The sequence below is a fragment of the Rhinolophus sinicus genome, linkage group LG07, assembly GCF_036562045.2.
Source record: "Rhinolophus sinicus isolate RSC01 linkage group LG07, ASM3656204v1, whole genome shotgun sequence".
NCBI classification, from domain to species: domain Eukaryota; kingdom Metazoa; phylum Chordata; class Mammalia; order Chiroptera; family Rhinolophidae; genus Rhinolophus; species Rhinolophus sinicus.
In genome coordinates this window covers 81,575,954-81,597,290 of record NC_133757.1, presented here as the reverse complement: position 1 = coordinate 81,597,290, position 21,337 = coordinate 81,575,954, and the positions used below count along the sequence as shown (strand labels likewise).

Sequence of the window (21,337 nt, the reverse complement as noted above, 5' to 3'; positions counted from 1 at the left end):
TTACTATTTTTTACCATTAATATGAACAATCTTCTGTGGGAAGTGACTTGGATTCAATGTACATTTGTTACTCCTCAAAGTGTCACCCATGACTTTCAGCGTCCCCTGATAGTTATTGCATGTTTTTATGCTGGCTGCCAAATTGCCTGCATCTATAACTTTTACCAAAATAAAAACTGAAAATGCGTTATGGCACCCAGCCCTAATCATTCTCCAGTGAAAGGAACCAGGGCTCCTTGGAGAAATGGCGAATTCTAGGATAGGGTAGTTAAGAATGATACTGGAGCCTCTAGGAGTGCCATAAAGTAAAGAAACTTAAAAAATATATGAGGCCTACCAAAGGGACATAGGAACCAACCCTATAGCCAAAGCTGGTAATCCGAAGAATACAATAAATATGTGAGTTATACTGATAGCAATAAAATATTGATTGAGCGAATGAATGAATGAATGAATAAGGGAGAAGAGACAAATCTTCCTTACAAAAGAATTCTAAAGAATAAATTTAAATATTCTTTCCTCCAGAAGATGGAGCTTAATCTTGTCCTCTCTCCCACTAAGTGTGGGCTGGGCTTCGTGACTCACTTCCAAAGAGTAGAGTAGAGAAGGGGAAAAATAGTAACTTGACAGAGGAGACACCTGGGAGACACCACGTATGCAAGTGATCAAGGTCAACGTCACAGTGACAGGTCATGTAGACGTCATGGCTCCCGGATACAGTGTAGCGAGGAGGGCATTTCACCACTGTGGTCTTCTTCCCTCAAATCCATTATCCCAGTCTAATCAGGAGAAAACAACAGACAGACCCAAAGTGATGGACATTCTACAAAATAGCCAACCAGTACTCCTGAAAATTATCAAGGTTGTGAGAAACAAGGAAAGAATCCGTCACAGACCAGAAGAGACTCAGGAGACAAGATGACCCAATAAGAATGTGGCATCCTGGTTGGGATCTTGAAACAGAAAAGGATATTAATGGAAAAACTGGTGAAATTTGAATGAAGTATAGGGTTTAGTTAATAGCATTGTGCCAGTACTGGTTTCTTAGTTTTAGCTAACGTATCCAGGTTACATAAGACGTTAACATTAGGGGAAGCTGGGTGAAGAGCATATGGTAATTCTCTTGGACTATCTTTTCAAGCTTTCTGTAAGTCTAAAATGATTCCAAAATAAAAGGTTTATTTAAAAAGTTAAAAATAAGCCAATAGTGTCAGTCTTGGTGAATGATATTCACAGACTTGGAGCCCATGTCTGGAAGGTTGACTATGTGAGTTTTAAAAAAAAATAGACTTTACTTTTTAGACCCATTTTAGCTTTATTGCCAAATTGAGCAGAAGGTACAGCGATTTCCCATGTCCCCTCTGCCCCCACGTAGCACAGCCTCCCCCACTATCAACATCCCTCACCTGTGTGGTGCATTTGTTAGAATTGATGAAGCTACAGGGACACATCATCACTCAAAGTCTATAGTTTACTGTAGGCTTCACTCTTGGTGTTGTAGATTCTGTGGGTTTGGACAAGTGTGAATGACATGCCTCCATCATGATAGTCTCATACAAAGTGGTTTCACTGCCCTGCAAATCCTACCCTATTCATCTCTTCGCCTGCCCCTGGCAACCACCTCCATAGTTTTGCTGTTTCCAGAACGTCATAGAATTGGAATGATACAGTACGTACCTTTTCATATGGGCTTCTTTCACTGAGTAATAAGCATTTAGGGTTCCTCTATGTCTTTTCATGGCTTTATGGCTTATTTCTTTTCAGTGCTGAATAATATTCCATTGTCTGAATGTACCCCACTTTATCCATGGACCACACTTCACCTACTGTAGAACATCTTGATTAGTTCCAAATTTTGGCAATTATGAATAAAGCTGCTATAAACATCCATGTTCAGGTTTTTGTATGGATATATGTTTTCAACTGCTTTGGGTAAATACCAAGTAGCACCATTGCTGGATCGTATGGTAAGAGTAAGTTTAGTTTTGTAAGAAACTGCTAAACCATCTTTCAAAATGGCTGCACCATGTCACGTTCCCACCAGCAATGAATGAGAGTTCCTGTTGCTCCACAGCCCTGCTAGCATTTGGTGTTGTCGACGTTCTGGATTTTGGCCACTCTCATAGGTATGTGGTGGTATCTCATTGTTGTTTTAATTTGCATTTCCTTGACAACATATCATATGGAGAACTTTTTCAGATGCTTGTTTACCATCTGTGTCTCTTCTGAGGCAAGGTGTCTATTAAGGTCTTTGGCCCATTTTTAAATTAGACGTGTGTGCTTTCTTGTTGAGTTTTGGAGTTCTTTTTATGTTTTGGATAACAGTCCTTTATCAAATGTATTTTTTGCAAATATTTTCTCCTAGTCTGTGATTCTCTTTTTATTCTCTTGACAATATTTTTTGCAGAGCAGAGAATTTTAATTTTAATGAAGTCCGGCTTATCAATTATGTCTTCCATGAGTTGGGCCTTTTGCGTTATATCTAACAAGTCATCACCAAATCCTAGGTCACCCAGATTTTCTCCTATGTTATCTCTTAGGAGTTTCAAGGTTTTACAGTTTATATTTAGTCTGTGATCCACTTTGAGTTAATTTTTGTGAAGGGTGTGATATTTGTGTCTAAATTTATTTATTTATTTTTGCATGTGTATGTCCAGTTGTGCCCGAACTATTTGTTGAAAAGACTATCTTTGCTCTGTTGTTATTTCCTTTGTCAAAGATGAGTCGACTATATTTATGTAGGTTCATTTCTGGGCTCTCTATTCTGCTCTGTTTATCTATTTGTCCATTCTTTCACCAATATCACACTGTCTTTGTTACTATAGCTTTATAGTAAGTCTTGACGTTCATAGTGTCTGGCCTCCAACTTTGTTTTTCTCCTTCAATATTGTGTTGGTGATTCTGGGTCTTTTGCCTCTCTATTAAATTTTAGAGTCGGTTTGTTGCTATCCACAAAATAACTTGCTGGGATTCTGATTGGGATTGCAGAATCTATAGATCAAGTTGGGAGGAACTAGCATCTTGACAATATTGAGTCTTCCTATGAACATGGAATAGCTCTCCAGACTATGGTAATTAAAAAAAAATCTCCTGGTCCAGTGCTCTCACCATAACACCACACTGTCTGATTCGTTGAGATTCCATTAGTTACATTTCCTATAAAAAGTGAAAAGACACATCTTTGGAATGTTGGAGAAAAGTCTTGATTTTGCTGGAACACTTGTCAAGTATGCTGCGCACCTACCTGAGCAAATAAAGTTTGCTTGAGGGTCAGGTGGAGGGAAGCAAACACATTTAGTGGGTGGTTATGATTTGCATGCATGAGCCAAGGAGGCTGGGTTCTAGAAAGATCTCACATCTTTGTTTTTTAAGTGTCTGACAGCTCAGATCCAACCCAGTTGTGCTGTGGTTGTTGAGAACGAATTTTCCATTGGAATTACTTCTTTTAAAAATTAGTTTCAGGTGTACAAAACAATGCACTAGTTAGCCATTTCACCCCTCATGAAGTGATAACCCCCATACCCCAATCTATTGCCTTTCTAACATCGTATGTATCTATTACAAGTGCATTGGACCAGGTCAAGCTTGGCCTCTCGGAGACCTGACCATCAGTGCGTGCCTTCTGTTATAGGTTGAAGTGGGTCCCCTCAAAATTCTTATATTGATGTCCCAACCCCCAGTACTTCAGAATGTAACCTCATTTGGAGACAGGGTCTTTACAGAGACGAACAAGTTAAAGTGAGCCATCATCCAACATGACTGGTGTTTTTATAAAAAAGGGAAAATTCAGGCAGAGACACACATGGAGGGAAGATGATGTGAAGAGACATAGGGAGGGAGAAGAGACGGCCATCTGAAGCCAAGGAGAGTGGACTCACAAGGAACCAGCCCTGCTGGCACCTTGATTTGGGACTTCTAGCCTTCCAAATGTTGACAAAATAAATCTCTGTTATTGAAGCCAAAAAAAAAAAAATCTCTTTAGCATGGTTGTTTGACCTCTTATTATGTGCCAGTCATTGTGCTAAGTGCTTATCTGCTTGGTTTTAATTAATCTTTACAGCAACCTGTGGGGTAAGGAGTCATATCTTCATTTTACACGAAGAAGCTAAGGTTTGGAGAGGCTAAGCACTTTCCCAAAAGCACACAGTTAGGAAGTGCTAGGGCTAGGATTTGAACTCAACTCTGCATCCAAAAGTAGGCTTTGTTTCGTTTGTTTTTAGAACGTTACAGGGCACGTATCGCTATACGCTGGTATGCCGGGAGTGACAGCCACATTTCATCTTGCCTATATGCAAATGTCTGGATTATCAAAATTGGTTTTTGTCGTTCATACCCTCCAACTCCCAAAGATCTTGGTACTCGTTCCTGACGGGTATCCAGACCAGAAAGCAGAGACCAAATGTCTTTGGCTGATCCATCCTTGCAACTCAACATGACTGGATTAGCTGGTAATTGTTTTAGCAGCCAATGAAAGTGATCTGCAGTTATTTATTTGGGGCACTTATTTCAGAGATGCTAGCCCTGTTCAATTGAATAACACTCTCAAAGCCAGGATGGTAATGCTGCTGCTGATTGATAAATTAAACCTCCAGCTGGCAGATGTATTAAAGATTAGAACCAATGGCTGAGACTGATTTCTGTAGCCCTGCTGTTAAACTGCTTCTGTCTGTGATGCTAACGAGATTCTAAATTTTTTCACCTGGTCAACATTAGTAATTTGGATGAATGGGGGAGGGGTGGGGCAAGGAACTACTAACTGCAGTCATTTGAGGAGCCTACATATGAAGATTTCTTGCTCATCTATCCCCATTGCTAGGTGATAATAAGATTTCAACATTAGAGATTCATTCCTTTGGCCAGATAAATTTTTTTGCTCTGCAAAGTGAATCTACAAGGATAATGAATGAAGCCCTGCCACACTTTAGGTGAATGAGCTGAGTTTTTTCTGGAAAAGGGGGATTGAGTAATTGGGGGGATGGAAGATTCTGAGGAAGGAGAGGGGAACCCCAACATGTCAAACTTCGTAGGCAAGGTTTGGAAATGCTATTGGGTGAATGGAAAGTATCGACAAGTCTTCTGCCATTTTGATGGGTGGCAGTATTTGGTGTGTGGGTACCTCTGCTTGTCACAAGACTGGCTGTGCTATTGACATTTAGTGGGCACATGCCAAGGGTGCTAAACACCCTACAGTGCACAGGGAAGCCCCGAACAGCAAGAACTGTTCCATCAAAAATGCCAACGCCGCCACCACTGATAACCCTGGAGAATGCAAAGATAGGGCTGTAAGTCTGTCCCTTCCAGAGGAGTGATTACTGAACCTGGCTGTGTCCTATGGACTTGCTCAATGAGAATCGGGGGAGGGAGGGCGCAAAACTCAGAAGTTTTCCAACACTTTACAAGTGGTTCTGATATGCAGCCAGCTCGTCTGCTGTCTAGGCATGGCTTAGGGCATCCTGGAGGGCTGTCACCATGCAAAGTGCATCACCCAGAGGTAAAACGGAGGCCAGAGTTTGATGTAGAGATTTCATGGTGCAAGAAGTCCACACAAAAAATTGTCACAGATCACCATGACCAGTGGTGCTACCAGAGGTCTACATTCAGAAGTATTACAAACATTTTCTGTTGAAGTACAACCCACACAGAAAACTGCACAGCTCATAGGTGTACAGCTCAATGAAAATGCACAAAATGCACAAAATTTACAAAGTGAACACACCTGTGTAATTATCACTCAGATTGAGAAGCTTCCAGAAGGACCCCTGGTGCCAGTCACTCCTCTAGCCTCATGGATGATTCGTTCTTCCCATTTTGAAAATCATGTTTGTGAGATTCACCTGTGCACTTGTGTGTAGCTGCAGACCATCCATTCTCATTGCTGCAGAGGGCTCCACGTGTGACTGTTACGCAGTGTATTGCTCTATTCTGCAACTGATAGCCATTTGGGAAGTTCCTAATTTTTAGCTAGTATAAATATGCTACTTTCACACATTCTAGGGCATGTGTTTCAGTGAACATACATATGTCCTCATTCCTCCTTGGTCTGTACCTCGGTGTGACAATGCTGGGTCACAGGGTATTGAAATATTCAGTGCTGGCAGAAATGGCCAGTTTTCCAAAGCAGTTATACCAAATGACACTCCCCCCAACAGAGTATGAGAGTCTGAGGTAGTTTCACATCCATGTCAGTGACCTGGTCAAGTTTTTAAACCTCTTTCAGCCTGTGTTTTCATCTGTAAAGTGGGGCTTCTCTGAAAACTCAGTAGAAGCTTTACCTTGGTGGTCACGCTTTCCTGAAAAGCTCTGGGGTCTTTTAGACATCTCTGCAGGTAAACTTCAGGCTGTGAAACTCAATGGTCTTAGGAAAGCCCATCAAAACAAGTTATACGTAAGTTCACCTTGCACAGTATAGCTTTTTTATACGACTGGCTGTTTGCATCCAGTCACATGGGATTACTTTTTGTTTCATAGTCATGTGCCTTTAAGATATGAAACAACGTCAAGTACAAAGTCTAATTGTGAAGATTTCTATGTACCCCATCTCCTTGCAACTCTGATTGCTCTTGGTTTCATCATTTTGTTCATATCTTGACAAGTTAGAAAATCTTGAAATTGCTGTAGGCAACCTGTAAAGGCTTACCCACAGGCCCAGGATGGGGAATTTATATAAAGACATATCTTCTTTTCTAGAATGTTCCAAATGAACCCAAATACTGATGAGGGAGGGCTTTAACTATGTTTCAACCAGCTAAGTTTTGAAAAACTATTTGCCTTCTTCATCCTCTTCTTCTTCCCCTCTCCCCCACCCCTGCCTTACAGTCTATACATAGCTTTGTGAAAATTCAGTGGTTTCTTGGTACTTTCTCTTTAGAAGACAGTTCAGTGACATCTTACAAACCTGAAGAGACACATACCCTGAAATTCCATGCCTAGGGCTATTCTTACACAGATGCATGCTTCCAGGCACCAGGAGGCAGGGGTGTTTAAGAGTCCCAACTGGAAACAACCCAAATGTCCACCAACAGGAGAATGGATAAACAAATTGTGGCACACTTTCAATGGAATACGATACAGCAGTGAAAGTGAATCAGTTACAGCTACATGTGACCACAGATGACTCTTAAAGACATAATGTTGAGCCAAAGAAGCCAGACCTCACAGAATACATACTATATGATTCAATTTATATAAAACTGCAAAAGATGCAAACTAGAACTGTATTGTTTAGGAATATACAATAAGGTAGTAAAAGTATGAAGAAGGGCAAGATTATTAATACCATAAAGTCAGGATAGCAATTATTGCTGGGGGAAGAGATATGTGTATTTCTGAAGAGCTGGAAATATTCCATTTCTAGCTTTGAATTTGAGTGGTAGTTTTATGAGTGTTCATTTCACAGCAGTTTCTTAAACTGTGCATTTATGCTTTAGGCATTTTTCTGATTGTTCAATTTTACAGTATAAAAAGGAATGGGAAATAAACTGCAATGGCTTTGGAATTAAGTGAACACCATGCAAAGGGCATCACCCAGAGGACCTATCCAGCCAACTACGACCTAGTTAGATATCTGCACCTGGCAGTTAACACCTGCCACCTCTGGGGTCTTTTCAAAGATGGGGTAAATCTTTTCCAGCTTTCCAGCTCTATGATTTGAAACTTTGATATAAGTACCCCCAAACCATTTTCCCAGTTTTCAAAAATTGTCTTTTGCTAAACAGACCACATTTGTGTAGAGATGGACTAATTGCACCTCTAGACACCAAACCCCTTCTTTTTCTATCTTTAAAGTTGTTTCCTTCCTCCCTCTTTCTACTGGCAAGTTGCCGGGAGCGTCCGGTTGTCTGCAACTGAAGTGGAACCAGTGGTAAAACAAGGTTTCCTCCCTGGGGAGGAGGAATCCGTCGTCCCAACTTCCCCCTGAGCTTCCCGACCGTCCGGATCTCCCCTCTCCCCAGCCCCCAACACAAACTCCGCGGAGCCAGGTCGCCTCGCATCTCCACGATTGGTCGCGGGCCATCATGTGTCGACACTCTGGGTGGGTCTTTTCCGCGTTCAACTCACTCATCAATCGCTCTTCTTTGGAGCGTGGCTGCCCAGTGGTTCAGACCTTTGCGCCCATTCCCCCCCTTCCTTCCTCTCCCCTACCCCTCCACACCAGTCTTATTTTAGCAAAACCGAGAGAAGGAGGAGGAGGCTTTAGGAGAGGGGGAGGAGGGAACGCCAGGCATTGCAGCATCCGGGAGCAGCTATTGAGTGGCTAAGCGACGGCGCACACCTCTCTCTCTCTCTCTCTCTCTCTCTTTTTTTTTTCCCTGTTGGGAATTTTCAGGATTTCATTGCTGCAATTTAACCCCAAGATGAGGCACGGTTGAGCGAAGCGCTGGGCACACACACACACACACACACACACACTCAGCAGAAGAGGCAGCCGCTGGTGATTCAGGAAGAAAAAAAAAATCACTGGGACCCTGCGGCCTCAAGACTCCTTAAGAGCCCCCCGGAGCGTGTCCCTTCCCTCCCCTTCTCTCCTTCCCTGTTAATATTCTTTAATTTTATTTTTGGGCTACGGATCTTTTAGTATTTTTAACGTCTAGGAACTCAAGCAAAACAAAAAGGGCGATTTTTAATTTGGTGGGCTGCCCTCCCCCCCAGCAAAGACCTGGTTTTTATTTTTTTCTAATTAAAAAAAAATGGGCCGAGCTCACTCCTTTTGCAAGATGCCAGCCTGACCCAGACCTCGGAGGAATTTGAAGCTTCCACTGCGTCCCGGGGGGCGTCCTTTGCAAACCGTTCGCATCTTAAAGGGGGTGTGCGTTTTTTGTTGTTGTTGTTTTTTTGTTTTTTAGTGCCGATTTTTTTTTCTTTTCTTTTTTTCCAGAGTGGGTGGCCTGGGGATTGCCTGGATTCCTTCCTCGGTTATTTTTTGCCTCGCTTCCCTCTCCCCTCCCCCCGCCCGGCCCCCGCGCCCCGCCCCCGCCCCCTCCTCCCGCCCCTCCTTCTCCGGGGTCAGCCAGGAAGATGTCCCGAGCTGCTATCCCCGGCTGGGGCCGGCCAGCCGCCTGGTGAGCCCCCGACCCGAGGCGCCGCGCCGCCGCCGCCCGATGGGCTGGGCCGGGGAGCGTCTCCGCAGTCGCAGCTCCGGCCGCCGTCTTCGCAGCCCCGGCAGCATCAGCAGCGGCATCGGCAGCGGCGGCGTCTTCCGCATCCTTCGCCGCAGCGTAACCCGGAGCCCTTTGCTCTTTGCAGAATGGCCCGCTTCGGAGACGAGATGCCGGCCCGCTACGGGGGAGGAGGCTCCGGGGCAGCCGCCGGGGTGGTCGTGGGCGCCGGAGGCGGGCGAGGAGCCGGGGGCAGCCGGCAGGGCGGGCAGCCCGGGGCGCAAAGGATGTACAAGCAGTCAATGGCGCAGAGAGCGCGGACCATGGCCCTCTACAACCCCATCCCCGTCCGACAGAACTGCCTCACGGTCAACCGGTCTCTGTTCCTCTTCAGCGAGGACAACGTGGTGAGAAAATACGCCAAAAAGATCACCGAATGGCCATATCCTTTGCCCGAAACCCAGCAGCTGCGCCTTCCCCTCCTCCCTCCGCTTCCCCTCTTCCAGGCTGGGAGGGAGACCCGGGGGTTGATGGGAGGTGGGGGGGTCTTCCAGGGGCTGGGAGAGGGGCCACTGGGGAGGAGTGTGCAGAATCTCTCCACCCCAAGCTGGGTTGAGCTACCGTGGAGGCTTGGGGTGGGGGTGTGGGGGGCCGGGGGAGTGGATTCCTCCTAAGGACTGATTACAGAATGAGGGCTGGGCCCTGGGTCGTGCAGGGGCCACGGTGGGGCCTTTGGAGCCAGTTCCCGAGGGGCCAGAGTTCTCCGGAATGAGCTGGGACCCAGCCGGGGCCTGGGTGCACTGGCCAGGGCAGGGGAACCACGGGGGCCTTGGCTGGGTTTCCTTAGCCACCCCGCACGGGAATCCACGGTTACTCCAGAGCCAGAGCCCAGTCCCAGCTCGCTGGCCTTTCCACCTGGCCTGCCTGTTAGGTGGAAGCTGCACTCTCCCACTCTTCAGGGTTCCCATGACCAGGAGTGAGGGGGGGAACATGTGGCCTTCACACCGACGGACCAGCACTGGCCCAGGGCAGCTGGTCCGGAAGGGTTGGAGGGCACTTATTCTCCCCATGTCTGTAGGTCCCATTTCCTCCCATCATCTTTTGGGGGGTAGAAAACATCCTAAAGGCCCCATCTGGGGCCCTGACCTGGAAGACCCAGGACGGGCTCTTTCAATAAGATAGGGCAGGAGAAAATGAGGTGCTGGGTCCGTCCTAGGGGGCTGCGTCAGGCCTTGGGTTGGATTCAGCTTCTCCCACCCTAGGAAGCCAGGTGGGGGACACCAGGAGAATCAGCACCCGTGTGGACATCTCAGGCAGGTAAATGCCTTTTTTTTTTTCCTAAATCAAAGATCCAGAGGAAGGTGAAGACCACATTTTCCTCTATTCAGTTGCTACCAAAATGCAGATCCCCTTGTGTTTCTTTAAATCCGTCCCTGCTTGAAATAAACCTTAAGGAGGGCTTAACATCTGTTGAGATGTAGGCAGGCAAGGATGGGTAATTAGTCGGGCTTTCTAGCAGTTATCTAAGCATGACCCAGATTCCAAGTGGGGGGATGCACCCTGCTCCCCAGGCTGACTGGCCACTGTGCCATGGCTGAATGTGGCACTTCTCGGCATGGTTCCAACTGGCTGCCCTCAGTGTAAAAATGACCAGGGCTGCATGGGTCCCTGGGGCTCAGCGGTGAGCCCCCATCCATTTTGTGTATAGTTTTGACTGTTCTATACTCAACAGGGCTGAGTCCCAGGTGGTCCTGGGTTTGGTTATTGGAGGAACGCAGTGGTGGGTGGATTCTCTTTTAAGGGGGCTCAGAATTAGCCAAACTTTTGGCTTCTGAGTGCTGAAATTGTCACAGAGGGTGCTGAGGTTTTGTAGTGTGTGAACAGTATATGTCGAGCATTGTGAAAATTAAGAGTTTCAGCTGGGGTCTTTCTGGAGGGGCATGCTCCTGACCACTGTGGGTGCCCAAGGCAAGAGCCTGCTAAGTTCCAACCTCTCAAAGCCCCGTTGAACTGTTCAGGGGTCTTGTGATCACTCTGCTTTCCTCCCTACGAACCCCTGGAGGAGTGGTGGGGGCTTAGAGGATGGCTCAGCTAACTCCAGGGGGTGTCCAGGAGGAATTCATGGGCTGACAGGATTCTGAGTTGAAAATGGCTTTAGATTGCCTTCTGGATCCTGGATTTGGCTTCTTATAAGAGAAAAGGAAGGAGGTGGGAGTCCTAATGTGTCCTTAGCTCACCCCAGTCCAGCCTGAATCCTGCAGAGCAGAGGGCTATTGGGGAGGGAGGAGATTGCTCGGTGGAGGGGTACAGGTGAATTGGGAGCGGTCATAGTTACTTAGGGGTGTTTTTGGCTTTCTTGCTCTTGGTAGCTTTGTGATGAGTTTGTGCATTTTGCTCTCCTCAGACAGTTTTTGTTTTCTCTTTAGCCCGAGGCAGCAATCACATACAGCCCCAGAGGCAGCAATCACATACAGCCCCACTCGAGGGGAAAGCTCTCCATCCGCCTGTCTGTCTGAGCAGGTCACGCAGGATGGAGCTTTCTCTGGGGGGATGACAGGGGCAGGGACAGAGAGCTGGGAGGCTAGATATGGGGATTCAGGCCATTGCAAGGAGATGGAAATGCCGAGGAGTCAGGTACCAGGGCCTGAACATTGCCTTCTGTCTCCAAATACTTCTGCCATTTAAAAAAAAGTGTTTAAGTACTTATTATAAACTTTCAGAATAAAGTGTGATATAGATTTAGGAAAGTACACAAGTAAAGTCCAGCTTAAGAAGTGTTCACAAAGTGAACACAGCATGCAACTGGCACTCAAGGCAAGAAAAAGGATGTGACCAGTCCCCTCAGCAACCCCCCTCCTATTCTTCCCAGTCGTTCCCCCACTAGGGTAACTGCTACCCTGACATCTCCCCAGCACAGGCTCATTTTGCCTCCTACCTTACCTCCTTAATGGAGTTGTAGGCTGTGTTACTTTGTATCTGGCTTCTTTAGCTCAACAAGATTTATCCACGTTTCTGTGAGTGGTTCCTTCTCATGGCTGTGTGGTATCTTATTGTGTAACTCTAACACAAAGTACTTACTTGTTCTAGTGAGGGCCATTGGGGTAGTTTCCAGATTGTGCTGTTGGGAACATTCTTGTACGGGTGTTTTGCTGAACTTGTACTTTGTATTTCTCTTGGGTCTATACCTAGGAGTGGAATTGGCCCTGCCATTCTTTGATGCGTGTGTGGTTTTGGAAGCATCCTTGACTAAGGGTTGCAGGTGAATTTGGAAAGCAGCTTGCTCGTTGTCTTTGCAGGTGGAGCGAATGCAGGTTCCGTGCACTTGGCTGTGTGCTCAGAGGGTCTAAGAGTGTTACTTCCAGACGCCAGTTCCAGCGTGGCGTGCTGGTGGACGGTGCAGCCTTGATCTCCCCGTGCTCGTGGGCACTTTGCCGCTGTGATTTCTTATTCTTCTGCGTACCCCCCACCCCAACAGCGCAAGCTTGAAGCCAGCAATGAGAAGTAGGGGTTCTCATTAATTTTATTTTTCTCTTCCTAAGTAAGAAAACCCAAATGGAAGTCTCAGATGTTCAGATTTACACCACTGCCTTTTTCTCTTGGAGAAGGCCAGGCAGCAAGCCATCTTGACCGCATACCTTGGTTCTGTTATTCGTTGATTGGAAGTCTGATTTAAATATGGCCATGATGGGCTCTGATGATGGCTTCTAAAGAGCTCAAATCTGCTAGCTCAATAAGGCGCATCTGTCAGCCTTCCTAGAGTCCCCACTTAATGCCACTCGCTCCTTCTGATGTCCCACCAAGCGCCAGTGTGAATGTCATCTTCCCCCAGTTCTGCTGATGCCAGCAGGTCTCCCACGGAGCAGGGTGTAGGAATGTGGGCCATTGCAAGCGCTGCGGACCCAGGTCTATGTGTTATCATGCGCTGTCTTCTGAATCTCACACGGGATTCTGTCTTATCACCTATGCTTTTGGGAATCGCAACAAGAAGCCCAGAGTCTATCACGTCAGGTAACCTATGGACTTTGACTGGCATTCCCCCATTTTTGTTTTTGTTTTAGTGAAACGCTCTTTAAAGACAACTGTCCTGCATGAGATACACAGGGAGCCTGTTATTGGACTCCTGGCCCGTCCTGAAAAGTAGAATGTGCTAGAAGATACTGCTATAGAGGGCAGGACAGTATGACCCATTAATCCCTCTATTAGATTAGTGTGGCTGGTATTTCCAAAAGAGCAAAATTCTGGGAAGTAATAATTAGCATGGCTTTTCCCATTGGGATTTTTTTTTTTTTTCTACAAAAGAGCCATCCCTTCTCTGAAAAATCTACCTTGAACTGACAAATACGGTCTTAGTTTATCCCACCTGGTGTGAGTTTGGGTGCTTTTCACTGCAGACATGTTAGCCCTGCTTGATACCGGGGTGCTGCTGCAACCCCCCCCCCCCACTGGGAGTGTTATATATACATTGTTGTGCCCTCAAACTTTCATGTGAATGAGGATTGTTTTGTTGACGTCGTGATCCTGGTCCAGCAGGTTTGGGGTGGGGCCTGGGTTTTGCTTTTCCACCTGCTTCTAAAGATTGCCCATGCTGCTCGTCCGGGGGGTCCACCTGCACTGTCCAGGTCACATCATAGACGCATTCTGTTACTCTTTTTTCCTTTTTCTCAAAAATCGGGTTTATTGCAGTATATTTTACTGATAGCAAATTCCCCGTTTCTAGAATTCAGGTCTTTGAGTTTTGACATATGCGTGCAGTCATGTGGCCACCACCAAAATCAAGGTAGGGAACAGTTCTGTCACCCTAAGTTACCCCCCAATGCCCCTTTGTGTCAGCCCCCCACTGCCCACGCCCCTTCGTAGCACTAATCTGTTCTCTATCCTTATAGTTTTGCCTTTTCCAGAAGGCCATGTAAATAGAATCCCACAGTGTGTAGCCTGCTGAGTCTGGCTTCTTGCACACAACTTTTGCAATCCATTTATGTTGTATCATTAGATCACCCTTTTCAGTGCTACGTAGTATTCCATGGGTGGCTGGACCAGAGTCTGTTCACTCATTTTCCCAGTTGAAGGACATTAGGGATGCTTCTAGGTTGGGCAGTTATGAATAGAGCTGCTATAAACACTGGCAGATGGGTTTTAGTGGGAGCATTGAGAACCTACGTTCCACTTCTCTTTGGGTAAATAAATACCCAGGGGCGGGATTGCTGGGTTGTGTGGTATGTGTTTATAAGAGACCGCCAAACTATTTTGCAAAGTGGTTGCGCCATTTTAACATTCTTATCCTTGTTATTCTGAAAGCACCAAGCTCTAAATGCCAAGGCACATGTGGCTTCGAGGGTTTAAGATAAAGAATTGTGGGTGTTCAGAAAGTGATGGAAGCAAGTGGTAGCGTTAAGTGCCAGAGAGATGGAGGAGAGTGAGGATGTTGTTTGTAGCCAAGTGCCTACACTGGTTTGAAATGTAAGGAGAGAAGGGGGTCTCTGGCGTGGGGTGCCCCTCAGCAGTAAAACGTCAAGGTTGTGAGATCCGTCTTTGCCCCCTGTTCACCACTGCAATCCCACCACGCCTAGCACAAAGTGGACACCTCATAAACGTTTTTCCAGTGACTGAAAAAAGGGCCTCTCTTCACCCATTTGCCAAATTATAGAGCTCTGGCTCTATAATGGGTTTTCGGTGTGTTTGATGGGTTTTTGGTGTGTGTTGGGGACAGGGGTTTTCATGAGGTGATCAGACAGACCAGACGAGGTCTCTGAAATTTTAGTACTTGAGAATTTGGGGAGCAGTGGCCCCTTGAGAGTGGAGTCTTCCTTCAGGGCCTTGGTGGGAACGTCTGTTGGGTGCTTGGGGCTTATGAAAGCCCCGCCCCCATTACCTTCCCACTAGCAAGCACGTATGAGCATTCCCTCAGTAATGGAAGGCATCACCAGGAAGGTGGGCTCAGTGCAGAGGTGGCCAGAGCCCCCAAAACTCTATATTAATGACATTTCCGAGAATGCTAACTCAGCTCCTTAGCAAGGAGCCGGATGGTGCCATGAAAGATGGCAGAGAGAGAGGGAAGGCACTCCAGACTGTGGCTCAGCCAGGCCTGGGTTTTGATGACTCAGTTTCCTCATGTGCATGATGAGAATACTGCTTCTGATAGCATCTCCCTCGGAGGGCTTCTGGGAAGGCTAAATGGGATCATGCGTGGTAAATACTCAGCACAGAGTCCAGCCTGGAGAAAGCCCCCCAAATACATGAGCCATAATACCAGAGACTACTTTTTCCCTAATGTTCTTTTGAGGAAACTGGCTAGAAATGAAACTGTCTGGGTAGAGGCGGAGCAAAGGGCCCCTCTGTAACTGGCCGGTTTGGATTTACTCATCTGAGTGTAGCATCTTTAAAAAGCAACCCTCAGGTATTTTGCAGCCCCTGTTCTCTCCGGGAGCTTTCAGGGGGGAAAAAATTCATGCCCACTTGACCCATTTTTCTATTCCTTTCGGTCTAATACAAAATTGTCTTCCTCTCTTTTGAGCCCTCCCTCTGTGGGTGACAAGGGAGTTCTAAAGTACATACTTATCTTCCTGCTCTCCCCTACCAAACCCATGTCCTCCGTTTGAGCCCATCAAGAGTCCAGTCCAGGATGGAGACTACAGGCTTGGGGTAGCTGCTGTGGCCACCCCAGGTGACACTAGAGTTGAACAGCTGAACACTGCTCAGCTTTGGGGTTAGCATATGTCCCTCCCACGCCCCCAATTCCTCTCTTCTATTTTTCCTGGAAGAATAGAGAAGGCAAGGAACATTCCAGAAGAGGGAATCAGGTGGTTGGCCTCAGCACCTTGGGTTTCACAAACCAGCAGGCATGAGTTCTTGTCTGGGTAAGCTGACCAGATGTCCCAGTTTGCCCAGGACTGTCCTGGTTTTAGCATCTCAGGAAATCCAGCAGTCCAGGCAAACCAGGACGTTGGTCACTCTCGTGGTGAGTTCTTAACACCCAAGAGGAGGGGGGAGCAAGAGATGGTTCCATGGCTCAGGAAAGGAGAAGATAGGTCGCTTTTTCCCTCTGAAAAGCCAAGACTTTTGATTGGAATGAATTCTGCTTTTGGAAGCCGCCCATTTAAGGCAGCTAATGCTAGAGAGATCCCAGCTCTGAAATGAATTTCCTGAGTTAAGTCCGGATCAAGTTTTGTCATCTCTCTTGGGTCAGAGATGGCTTTATCTTCTGTCAGACTGGGAACATCTTGGAGCTTCCTTGAAAAGGGGCTCAATGTTCCGATTGGACCTGGAATTCAGAAGTAGTAGCCCTTCGTCACGAATAACCCTACTCATGAGGCAGGGCGCCCCCTCTGGAGCAATGAGGGAAACTCAACTTCGTTGCCCCCCTGCCAGTAAACAATATTCACGCTGTTAAGTTCTGCTCTCATTTTAGGCCTGTGTGCAAAATATACACATATAATTTTAAACCAATTTTTAAAGTATTTTTATACAAGCAGCATTTGCAGGAGTGCTAAGTCTGATCTCAAGAATAAACAGACAGGTTTGTCTTAAATGAGACATACTGGGGCCGACCTAGAACTTGCTCTGCAGTGGGGTTACCTGGTTTCTGACCTTCCAGGATCTGCCATATTCTTTTATCTCGTTGACCTTTATTATTTTCTTTATTAAGAATAATGGGGGTGGGGGTGGGGGGCTATGCCGACCTGCATTTGCTGCTGTGAAATGTTTTGTGACACATTGTGGAGTCTGCATGGGAATGTGCCTATCTGAGCAATGGCACCAGAGTGGAGGCTGAAAAGAGAAGACACAGAGAAAAGAGGTGATAGTGATTGGAGGCGAAGCATACAGGGCTTGGGGACAGGAGACCTGGCTGCAAATCTCAGCTCTAGCTCACAGTAGCGAAGCCTCAGTCTGCTCATCTGTAAAATGGGTGTGGGGACAGAGCCAGGAGAGCCGTTTCCAGGCTCTCGGCCTCACGTGGAAAGGTGCTGGCTTGGTTATTAGGTGGCCATCAGCTGTACTCAGATGGCCATTAGCCACTAATATAACTGCCGTGGCTACGCTAGGGGGTTGGTTGGTTGAAAGAAGCAGGCTGCGGATTGCGGCTAGCAAGTGCAGTTAGCAAGCGGATTGTGGATCGTGTTGGTCCTACTTCCTGTGTCTCACCCGGCTGCCAGTGAAACGGGGGTGCAGGAAGACCCCTCATTGGGGTACTGGTGGATGTTTGCTATTGTGTCTCGACCAGCCGCCATCAAGACTATAGTGGTATGAACCCCCTATCCATGGCTCCGTGGGTGTTCCTTTTCGGCCTCACCATATCCTGCGTTCTTGTGCGGGGAGCGGGAGCTGAGACCCTGCATTACAATGGGCATAGTCCTATGTCCAGGGAATTGTGGGAAGGTTAAAAGATACTGTGCACAGAAAGCATGTAGCACGTATGATCAGTGTAAATAGGACAGATGGATTTTAGACTCTGTGACTCCAGGGCTGCGTTCATTGTGGTTACCGCTCTGGCCCTGTGCTTGGCACCTATGGGGCCTGAATACATAATTGTGGGGTGCTTTCATGCACCTCAGGTTCACGACCTGTTGTTTTAGTTCTGCTCCAGGTTCACCACACACGCTCAATATTGCCTCTCCAGTCACTTATTTTTCCTTGTTTCTTTTGATATGTATGGAAACACAGATAGACCAGCTATCTAAGTCAAGTACTAGAATGGTGTTCCCCAAAATGGAGTCCCCAACCCCTCAGGGTGAGCTGCACCTGCTCTAAGGCAAACTTCTCACATTTGGGCGTGCGTCAGTATCATCTGGGGGGCTTTTAAACACAGGGGGCTGAGCCTCACCCCAGGAGGTTTTGATTTAGGAGGTTTGGGGGGGGGAGCCTGAGAATTTGCATTTCTAGTAGGTTCCCAGATGGTGCTGCTGCAAGTGGTCTTGGAAACACACTTGAGACACCCTGAACTAGAACGTGACCAGCAACTTCTACGTGTAGTTTCCAACCTCGCTTTTTTCTCATCCTCTCCCCCACTGTGCTCCTTCAAAGGCATCCACTCTCTCTTGGATTGTGTGGGTCTTATTCGCTTCCTTCCTTCCTCCCTTCCTCCCTTCCTCCCTAAGTTTTATCACATGTACCCTAATAAAAATTTAACGTCTTAATATAAATTTGACTTGCTTAGCTTCTGAGCTTTCTAGCCTTCTGGAACTCATACTCGCTTTTTCCACTCAGCTGTGTGTTTCTAAGATTCATCTCTCTTGTGGAGTCTCGCTGTAGGTCATTTATTTTTCTTTGTATAATATTGCATTCTGTGATGATTCAATAATTTGTCCATTTTCCTGGGTGGTGGACATTTGGGATGTTTCCAGATTTTTTTAAATTTTATTTTTTGCTTTTATGGACAGTGCTGCTGTGATGAATACATAATTTTTGAATGATTGAATTCAAGGTGTTAATTTTAGTCTGTGTATTCGGGCATCTAGCTTCATCTAGAATCAGCTGAGATTCATCAGCATTTATGGAACACCAGCCATCTGACAGGTACGGGCAAAGGCATTTCACATTCTACTCCTCATTCTCTCTAAGGGCTGGGTCAGCCAGACAGCCCCGTTCCTGTTTGTTTTCTTAAAGTCAACCTGTGGTTTAGACATTGGCTTGTACTGTGTTTCCCCGAAAATAAGACCTAGCTGGACAATCAGCTCTAATGCGTCTTTTGGAGCAAATATTGATATAAGACCCGGTCTTATTTTACTGTAATATACTATATAGTATAAGACCGGGTCTTATATCAATATTTGCTCCAAAAGACGCATTAGAGCTGATTGTCCAGCTAGGTCTTATTTTCGGGTAAACACGGTAGAGAAGCTGCATGGACAAATCAAGAGCATGGACTCTGGAACCAGGTGGCTGTGGTTCAAATCCCAACTCTGCTTGTCACTAGCTGTGTGACCTTGGGCAAGTCACTTAAGTGTCCTGTGCCTCAATTTGCCAGTCTGTGCAATAGGGATTCTGATAGCACCTACCTTGGAAGAGTAAATGAGTTAATACATGTTATGCTTAGAATAGTACCTGGAACTTAGTAACCACCATATGTGTTTATATATGGATGAATGGATGGGTGGGTGGGTGGATGGATGGATCAATGGATAGATGGATGGATGAATGGATGGGAGGGAAGAAAGGAGGAAGGAGGGAAGGAAGGAAGATGGACAGATGGATAGAAGGAAGGATTGAGGGAGGAAAGGAGGAAGGAGGGAAGGAAGATAGATAGATGGATAGGATGGAGAGAAGGAAAGATGGATGGGAGGTCAGAAGGATTGATGGATGGATGGATGGATGGATGAAAGGAAGAATGGATGAGTGGACTTACTGAGGTGGCTGTATTTGGGTCTCTGACCTAATGCTTGGCATAGTGTATGGCACACGGTAGATGCTACAAAGTATTAGTTATTATTCTGTCTTTTCTTGCTAAGGTTTCCAACTCCCTTGATCTGTTATTCTTTGGCATGTGTCTTATTAACCCATGCTCCGGATGATCCACTCAACCACCATTGCTCCAAGGTATAAGCCAAGGGGAAATCAGTCACAGACAGGGTCATGGTGATTGTTGATAGTAGAATTTCATGATTCCAAGACCCAAGTAGAATTTTCCCCATCTCTCAGCAATCCTTTTCTATGTTCCTAACCATCTTCCTCTCCCATTTCCTACACCCCACTGACAGACGCTCTCCAGTGCCAGACTCCCTCCAATCTCCCCACAGCTCCCCCTTCCTCTAACCATACCTAGTCTTGCTCTGAGTGTCATTGTTGAAGACATCAAATACTTCAACCCAGTGGGAATAATCAGCCAGCTTCCAAGTGGGTCTTACGAGGACTCGGGGCTTATGGGTCTCGCACAAATTGGAATAGCCAGAAACATTTATGGACTTGAATTGTCTGTGGAAGAGTTGTTAGAATGCAAATTTCTAACAGTGTGGTATATTCCTAATCACAATGCAGTCTTTTAGGGATCATGGATGGATGTTTGTGCTTGGAGGGGGGGAGAACATCACATGCAGTCAGTGTCGGATAAGTGGGTGGGTGGTGGGTGGATGGATGGATGGATGGATGGATGGATGATAGGTTGGGTGGATAAATAGAAGGAAGGAAGGAAGGAAGGAAGGAAGGAAGGAAGGAAGGAAGGAAGGAAGGAAGGCGAGCGAAAAGATGGATGATGTTGGTGGGTGGGTAGGTGGATGGATTATAGGTGGGTAGATAAGTAGATTGGTGGATGACTGGATGGGTGGGTGGACAGATGGATGGATGATAAAAGAAGAAAGGAAGAGGAAGGAAAGGAAGGAGGGAGAGAGGAAGGAAAAAAGGAAGGGAGGAAGGAAGGAAGGAAGGCAGGAAATATGGATGGATGATGAAAGGTTGGATGGATAGATGGATATATGGGTGGATGAGTAGATGGGCAGATGACCGGACTGGATTGAAGGATAACAATATGGATGGGTGGGTGAATGGGTTGATGTTGGATATGAGAGTATATGTATATGGAAGGGTGGGTGTCCGTGTCGGGTCTCTTTAATATTTGAGTTCTTATTGGCTTGGGAATGACCAAGTCCCTCCACTTACCACCTTAGTTGTACCTTTTCCAGGGACATGTTTTTTTGTGAAAATCAGTAAGATTGCATGCGTGTGTCTTACCTCTCTAGTTTATGTTCCTTGAGGGTAGGGGACAGTAATTTGCCTTCTTCACATTCCCCAAGATTTCCTGCATTAATATTTGTTAACTGAGTGATAATTAGGAAAATAGTGTTGTGGACAAAGGTTATTAAATTTCTGGGAACACCTGGTGATCTTTACTTCAGCATGGGCCCGAAAGTGGGATTCCTTGGATTTTGCTCCATCAGTGAATAGCGGTGGGCTAGAGGACGCTCTCTCTTCTGAGCAGGTTGAGTTCATGCCCTAGATTCTTACCCACTGGCCAGAGACTACAGATCAGATGTACCCCATATGATCTTGTCCCTGTTATGTCTTTGATTTCATCTCTTCCGTTCTCTACTCCTTCTACTCTGTCTCAGCCCCACTGACGCTTTTACCCACACCCAACTCATCTGAAAGCGTTTGTGTTGCCTGTTCTCTCTGCCTACATCATAGTTCCCCCAGGTTTCCCCATAGCTGACTCCCCTTCATTTAGGACTCAGCCCAAAAGTTGCCTCCTCCAAGAAGCCTATCTTCTTCATTTATTGAACACCTAAAGTACAAAGAAAAATATAAAATATATGTCT

General features: G+C 46.3%; 1 protein-coding gene across 13 annotated transcripts in view; it reads left to right on the top strand.

Moving 5' to 3' along the window:
* CACNA1A (calcium voltage-gated channel subunit alpha1 A) overlaps positions 1-21,337 on the top strand; it is a 286,036-nt gene that overhangs the window by 67,045 nt on the left and 197,654 nt on the right. For 12 of the 13 annotated variants that reach the window (XR_012498085.1, XM_074338066.1, XM_074338067.1 and 9 more), the window contains exon 3: positions 9,244-9,537. Coding sequence is in view for 12 of the 13 variants with exons in the window: in XM_074338066.1 (XP_074194167.1) it covers positions 9,244-9,537 (294 nt within the window). In the remaining variant the exon portion in view is untranslated. Of the gene's footprint in view, positions 1-8,108; positions 8,807-9,243; positions 9,538-21,337 lie in introns of those variants that run through there. The other variant, XM_074338068.1, reaches the window with a different exon arrangement.